This window comes from Lathyrus oleraceus, chromosome 1 (assembly GCF_024323335.1).
Source record: "Lathyrus oleraceus cultivar Zhongwan6 chromosome 1, CAAS_Psat_ZW6_1.0, whole genome shotgun sequence".
In the NCBI taxonomy this organism is placed as follows: Eukaryota; Viridiplantae; Streptophyta; class Magnoliopsida; order Fabales; family Fabaceae; genus Lathyrus; species Lathyrus oleraceus.
In genome coordinates, this window is record NC_066579.1 from 315618274 (window position 1) to 315626261 (window position 7988).

Sequence of the window (7988 nt, forward strand, 5' to 3'; positions counted from 1 at the left end):
GGCATTATACACACTTCCATCAAAATGCCAAAAATAGTAATCTCACTTTCATGTATGCATGGGCATGTGATAGGCCCATCAAATGATGTCAAATGATCCAATATTATGTGCTATCCAACCTGAAATGAAACATAATTGAAATTTTTCTAAGTCCCAAGTCAAATGTTCACTTCTTCCACCTTGAATAACTTTTGCTATGGACTTCAAATGGAAAACTTTCCTTCATCAAAGTTGTATATATTTCAAACATATTCAATTATGTCATAAATTTGACCTCATTTGGATTTGTCATGAAGGAGTTATGCATTTTAGAAGTTGAGGAAAATCCCTTGTTCAATGGTAATGGCCCAAAATGATCTATAATGTTTCCTCTTGGAACATGCCTTTTAAAATAGATTTTGAAATTTATAAAAGAATAAAAGTTGGAGATTACATATTTAAATTGATCATGAAACTTGGATGGCCTTCATATCATAAAAATGGAGCAAGTTGTGGTCCTTGGAAGTTGACCTCCTAACTAGGGAACAAACAAAATGACCTATAATCTTTCACCATACAAAATGACTTTCCAAGAAAAAATAGCTCTTTACCTCAACATTAAAGGTGTTTGGAATGTAGTGAGGATTAACGTTTCTCTTGGAATAATTTTCATGTGACAAATATTGTAGGAGATAGGGTCTAGGGAACCCCAGTTTTGACCAGTTGACTTCCTCTGGTCAACTACCATGAACTAACTTGCAAACTTAAAGTTATCTTGATCTTTTGGACTCATGGAGGATCATATGTGTAGAAGGTGATGTAATATGAAGTATCCCTTGAAATATTTTATCAAATATTAAAGAAATTGGTTGAGGAAGTTACACAAGATACACAAATGAATTAGGGTTTCTAAGGCAAACAAGCTTCAATCTTTTGTTGAATTCTTGATCAAAATGATAAATGAAGAACATGAAGATACACATATGATGTATAGAACCAATGTGAACCACCTTTTGATTAATCTCCTTGTATTTAGGGTCCTAAATCCTAGATATGAGCTTGATGAGGCATTGGTGGATGCGCACACTACCTACAAAAGGAACAAAGCTATACATATACATATTTTTGGTATTTTGGTTAGTAAACGAAGAAAAAAAAGTATGATACAATCAAAGGTGCTTGGTGATCTCTCCCAATTCAAACCCAATGAATTAGGGGTAAGGAGGATACCAAGGTGTGATCCCAAAGCCAATGCATATGATGAGATAACATGAGGGATCTTAGGGTCAAAATTGGGGTCTTACAGTGTGCTTTGGTCCTATGGTGGGGATTCAGAAGTGAGATAGACATGTGTTGAATATAATGGTACCACATTCATTTTTGAGTCGTGGTGTTGAGTACATTTGCATCCATTATTTGCATATCTATTGAATGATTTGGTTGATGTTAGTGAATGTGAATACTTTGGTGATGTATGTGAATGACTTGTGTTTGTTAATTGTTGATGTTTGTTTAGGCTACCCTTGCATACTTTTACACCATTATATATTATGAGTGTATTCTCACCCCTTTGTTGTTTGTCTGGTTCTTTTCTCCTTCTCGGGGTACAAACAAGTAGGTAAATAAGTAGTTTATCAGAAGCTGAAGGATGGGGTTGAGGTTGTTGTTCTTCCTTTCTCGTTTTTATGCGATATTTAGATTTTGTTACTCTGATCTATAATACTAGGAGGGTGAACGGTTGTTTTACTAATTGTTATTATTTGCGATGTTGTTAATGTTGAAGAAATTTTGCTATAAACATGTTACATTATGAGAATTAATCTTTCTTGAGTTACCTTAATTGATGTATTTTCCGCTGTGATGAGCCTATATAAGGGCGAGCATGTGATGGTAGGTGTTTAAATTATTAAACGTTTTATATAACCCATGTTACGGAGCAAGTTAATTTTGTGTTGATTGACACCATAAGTGTGTATTTATTGTATTTTTTGTGTTTCAGGGTTTAAGGTGTCACACAGTGGTATTAGAGCAGGTCAGTTCATCCGCCAGGTTTTTGACATGTTATTTATTCCCTCGTATGCAACATGCGTGTGTACACTGTTGATGCATTGTTTCTTCTAATGTATGTTTGATGTTGTGCATAATAATGGCTAGAATAAAGGTCCGTGTAGTTCTTAATGCTTTGGAGTCAGTGGCTCAGGCGCTGCAAGGTCAGTAGAATCACCATGGTGATAATGATGAGTTTCATGGACTAGACAAATTCCAGAGAAATAAGTCGCCGACTTTCAAGGGCATATATGCTCTGGAGGATGGGCAGGCATGGCTCAAGGAAATTGAGAAAATTTTCCAAGTGATGGCTTGCAAGGAAGTTCAGAACATACAGTTTCGTACTCAAATATTGTCTGAAGATATCGAAGACTGGTGGGAGAATGCACACGAGAGACTAGAAGTTGTGGGTACTAAGATTACATGGGTTGTGTTCAGAGTTCATTTCTGGGAGAAGTACTTTCTTGAGGATGTGTGCAACAAAAAGGAGATAGAGTTCCTCGAGCTAAAGCATGGGAATATGACTGTTGCTGAGTATGCTGCCAAGTTCGAAGAACTTGTGAAGTTTTTCCCACACTAAAATGGTACTGCTACTGAGGGGTCAAAGTGCATCAAGTTTGAGAGCATACTGCGTCCTGATATCAAACAAGGTATTGGTTATCAAGAGATCTGACGATTTCCTATGTTGGTGAACAAGTGTAGGATTTATGATGAGGACAACATGGCTCATTTTTCTCACTATAAGAGAATAAGTGAGAAGAATGGGAAGAATAGGTATCATGGGAAACCATATAATGCTTTAGCAGATAGAGGGAGGTAGATGAATCCAGATGAGAGAAATCCAAGTGAGAGGGAGACTCTCACTTCTGTCAAGTGTTTCAAGTGCGGAGAGTTTGGCACCGTGCTAATGAGTGCATGAATAATTTTTTGAGGTGCTTCAAATATGGGAAGACAAGTTACCGTGTTGCATGTTGCAAGAGTGCTAGGCCGACTTGTTATAATTGTGGCTAGTAGGGTCACATCAGTACTAATTGTCAGAAGCCAAAGAAGGTTCAGTCTGAAGGGAAGGTTTTTGCTTTGACTAGGTCATACACTACTAGCTCATATAGGTTAATTCTAGGTACGTATTTTATTAATGGTATTTATATGATTACTATTATTGACATGGGTACGACACACTCTTTTTTTTCTCTTGAGTGTGCTGAGAGGTTGGGTTTGAAATTGTCTTATATGGTTGGGAGTATGATTGTTGATACCCCAACTTTGGATTCGGTAACCACTTTGTGGGTTTTTTTGAATTGTCCACTCACTAGTTATAGTAGGAATTTTGGGATGGATTTAGTATGTCTACCTTTAAGAAACCTCGATGTTATCCTTGAAATGAACTGGTTAGAGTTCAACTTAGTTCATATCAATTGGTACGACAAGACTGTGTCATTTCCAGAGTTTGATGCAAGTGATGAGTTATTTGTGTCTCCTAAGCAAGTGGATTGGGTTCTTAAAGTGTTTATGATATTAGATTTTATGAAGGCTCAAAATGAAGCTATGATTGGTGAGTTAACAGTGGTGTGCGAGTTTCCGGAAGTGTTTCTAAACGATATCAGTGATTTTTTGTCGGAGCATGAGGTGGAGTTTTCTATAGAATTACTACTTGGTACTAGTCCTGTGTTGATGATCCTTATAGGATGTATGATTTAGAGTTGAGTGGGCTAAAAAGAAATTAGAATAGTTTCTTGAGAAAACGTTTATTCGGCCAAGTGTTTCTCCGTGGGGTGCGCCAAAGTTGCTAGTGAAAAAGAAAGATGGTAGCATGAGGTTGTGTGTTAACTATCGATAGATGAATAAGGTGACTATCAAGAATAAGTATCCACTTCCAAGGATTGATGATTTGATGAATCATTTGGTTGGTGCTTGTGTATTTAGAAAGATTGATATGCATTCAGGGTATCATTAGATTCGTGTGAAACTAGGAGATATTCCAAAAACTGCTTTTAGGACGAGGTATGGTCATTACGAGTATTCAGTGATGTTGTGGAAAAGATGGACCAGCTGCTCGAGATGATCTGGCAATTTCCTAAGAAGAGAGGGTTGCGGAAGCATAAGCTGGGACGAATAAGAATGATAGTCACATTGTCACTTCAGGACTAATCAATCAGGATGAAAGCTTCACTCATGCCAAGAGAGGCTTTGTTCATATACTGGTGGGAAACAAGGGTGATGAAGATCACATAGAACTTTCTGATGCATCTGCTCAACATGGGTCTGAGATGTGCGGAGTCGACCAATATGATGCCTTTTACATACCTGGTCCACCAAAACCTAAGGTTCTTTTGGATCCTGCTACAAAAAGGCTTTACGCGTTGATCGGGAAAATAGCAAGTGTACTATTTTGCCTTTTATAATAATAATGGGGAAAATCCCCAAATGTCGATCTCAAGGACTGCAAGTCAATATTGAGTTTAAGTCATCATTCAATTAAACAAAAAGTATTAATTTGGTTTTTAGGTGTAAAAATATAATAATAAAGGTAAAGGCAAAGAAGAATGAAAATAAGGGTTTAAAGAGAAAAAGGAACAATGCCAGGGAAGGTGTATGATTTATCCCTGTAACAACTCTGAGTCACTATTGCATTAGCAAATATCAATTACTACCAGTTCTTAAGAGAATTTTCTCCCAAGTCCTTGGTGAGAAAACCTTAAATCAATCTACCCTAAGTTCTATGTCCATAGCCAATTAGGGTGGAGTTAAGCTTTATAATATCAAGAATGCTCTGGTTCATACAGGGTACCCCTAGTCCTAGGTGATATCTACTGTAGAGTAACCTTATGAAAACCTCATCAATGGCGGTCCAACCTAATTGATAACCATAAATCAATCTCGATTGGTCCGAAAGAGAAAACAATAAACACATCAAAAGGTTACCATACAAATAATATTATAAATGAAAATGTAAACTCAAATTCGTTACAATTCTAAATCAGGGACATCCCCTAGCATTGAGGGGTTTAGCTATTCATATTGTTCAAAACAAATCCAAGATAAAAATTACACATTACAAGTAATAGGATGACTTTGATCTTCAATCGCTCCTGCTCATGAAAACCTTCAGCTCTCTGAATGCCTTGATCTCTGTAATACTTGATTGCTTCACAATGTTGTATTTTGCCGTATTCTAAGATGATTTTTCCTTTAGAAGAAGGCCCTCTTTTATAGTGAAAATTCCAAGCAGCAGTTGGACATGTCCAAAAATATCTCTGAAAAAGCCCGACAAACAAAAGCTCGAGAAAACTGAACTTTTGGGCTTGGGCTGACACGGTCTATGTCAGCTGACACGGGTGGCCGTATCAGCCTACTGTCCTGGCTGACACGCCCCTGGAATGGGTGACACGGTTGCTTAAGGTGCCTGACACAGCCCGTGTCAGCTGACACGGGTGGCCGTGTCAGGCTACTATTTTCTTCAACACGTCCTCCCTTGCCAGACGCGCCTGTGTCAGCTGACACGGGTGGCCGTGTCAGGCCTCCTGTACTGGGGTTTTATGCTTCTCTGCTTGCCGGAATCTCGCATTGTCTCGTTCTGAGTTCCCTGGTTCTTTTACCTGGACCTGTCGGACAAAAACTGTTATCCCACGTATAAAATCACTAAAATATAAGTAAAACATAACAATGATTAAAAATGCTTAAATATAATGACGGAAGTAAAACTAACTCAAAACGTATCATAAATTCTTGCACAATGTGTCAAAAGCCTATGTTTCGTGTCGAATCAGTAACGAAAACTTAATGCAAATGGTGATTGATCACAACCCCAAACTTAGCTCATTGCTTGTCCCAAGTAATGTTTCAGAAACTTTGTCACTCCCCAGAATTCTTTATGTTTCCCACCACTACTGAGATCATTCGCTAACGTCTTCCTTTTTCCATCCACAAGTCCTGCTTTTTCTTTGTAAGTCTTCATTCACACTTCCACTTCAAAGCACCGTTTCACCTGTCAGTTTATATCACATTCTTACCAACTCTCTCAGGATCAACTATTTTCACTCATAATTCAGAGTATGCAATATCAACTCGCAAGTTTGAATATTCTCTCTTTTCCTATCACCTACACACAACACACACACTTTTGAGGTCTTTCGGGTTGTAACTTGGCTTGGGTTAGCGTATGGATTATTCAAACAAAAACTGAAAACAAGTGGGCTTTTGGTTCAGAGTCGATGTTACATACTGTGTTTGTTTCTTTTATTTACTCGTTTTTCTTTTCTTATTTTTTTCTTCCCCGAATGCCCGTTTTCGTGCTTCTTTTTAAATCTTCGAGTTATAAGTTTTTCTCTTTTTATTTTTTTTCTTTCTTTCTCTCGATTCATCATTTTTCTTTTTGCTCTCCCACTTTCTTGGGCTTTGGGAGCTTTTGGGGTTTTTACCCCAAACTTAGCTTTTCAACATAGTTTGAATGCATTATCATGACTCTGAACAGGGTAAGGAAGTGTTTTTGTCCAAGGGGTACATTTATGGGGTTTAAACAAACAAATTGATACAGGCTTAAATAGGGTTAACGAGGGATATAATTATTCAGGATGGCTAGAAAGGCTCGGGGTTAATTTCAAACAACGCGCCTCAGTGTGTGTATCATGCAGTGTTGTCCCAGAGAGTCTACGAAAATTTAGAGTGATAAAGACAAACCTGAATGTCGCTCATGATGATCAATGTGTTTGTATTTTTATGACTCACCTTGTTTGGTTTAGCTTTGACAGGATCCACAATAATCTTTAGCCTAGTGCGATTTCTTCCTTACTTCGGAATGTACATGCTACTCATATCGGTTAAGTTGTATACGTTACGTCCGATCTTACTTTCAGCAGTGTCAACTTCCTAGGGAGATCCTTCACAACAAGCAATGGTGAATGGCGTGATCCTTTCATCCACTCTCAATCGTGATCATTACTATTTCCAACCTATCAACACAGACTTGACACACTCATAGCATAATGTACCTTCAAACAGAAAAATCAAATCTAGAATGCACAAAAGTAAAATAACAAAATAACAAAAAACTGAGAAAAAAATAACAATAAAAGACATAAAATCTCCCCCACACTTGAACTCAACATTGTCCACAATGTTTGCGAACAAGGGCGAAGGAGGGCACTCACAGTACTCTTCTGAGGAGGTGGTTGCGGGAAATGCAGCATCAACTGTCGCATCATGCTGCTCATCTCATCCAACATCGCCCCCTGACGGGCTTGCTCAATGCCTTTCCGTTGTTGTTCCGTCCTCAAGTCACCTATTTCGGTTTGTACCCAGGTCCATTGGTCAGTGGACCAGGATGATGAACCCGCCTCCTACTGGGTGGGTTCCTTATTATGTGGTGGTACAAACTACTCTAGAGGTGCCTGAGGATATTCTTCTTCTACTTCCGTTCCCTCCACCTGGTCATCCATAAATTGCTCACCTGCAGTAAAATGGTCAGTTTCGTGGCCTTCATCCGCGTCGGGGTCAGCGCTCACATACAACCAATTAGCACAGTCAGTAATAACCAATTAACAACTAACATTTAATATCAAGTCATTTACTTTTATGAACTTTAAATTTTGAGCTTTTATTCATTTGCCATTATTCATACCATTCAAATTGTTTATTTTAATGCCATTTTTACTTTTCCCACTTGGGCCATAATTTATGATATTGTGTTTGTATACACTTGTTTGCTTATGTGGTCGTTTGACCTTAATGTACATAATAAGAACAAAAACTCTAAAAAACATGTTGTGTGGACTGTTGGTTTGATCTGAGACATTGGACTTAGACTTAGGTAACATTCCCTATGCGAAGGACTTGGCCAATGCCAATTTTCATGAAACCAAGTGCTTGTGAAGTGAATATTCATCTTATACAATATGGGAGATCCATTTGAGTTCATATGCAACATGATAATATTTGAAGTTCTTACTTTAAACATGTGTCTAATG

At 37.9% G+C, this 7988-nt stretch overlaps 1 protein-coding gene across 1 annotated transcript; it reads left to right on the forward strand.

Annotated features, from left to right (window-relative positions):
* Positions 1-3189: 3189 nt before the first annotated feature.
* Positions 3190-3723, forward strand: LOC127104733 (uncharacterized). The gene has a single exon (XM_051041901.1). The coding sequence runs from the start codon at positions 3190-3192 to the stop codon at positions 3721-3723; it is 534 nt and encodes a 177-aa protein (XP_050897858.1).
* The last annotated feature ends 4265 nt before the right edge of the window (positions 3724-7988 follow it).

Coding starts and splice junctions, on each gene's coding strand:
- LOC127104733 (XM_051041901.1), top strand. CDS start 3,190: ATGGGTACGACACACTCTTTTTTTTCTCTTGAGTGTGCTGAGAGGTTG.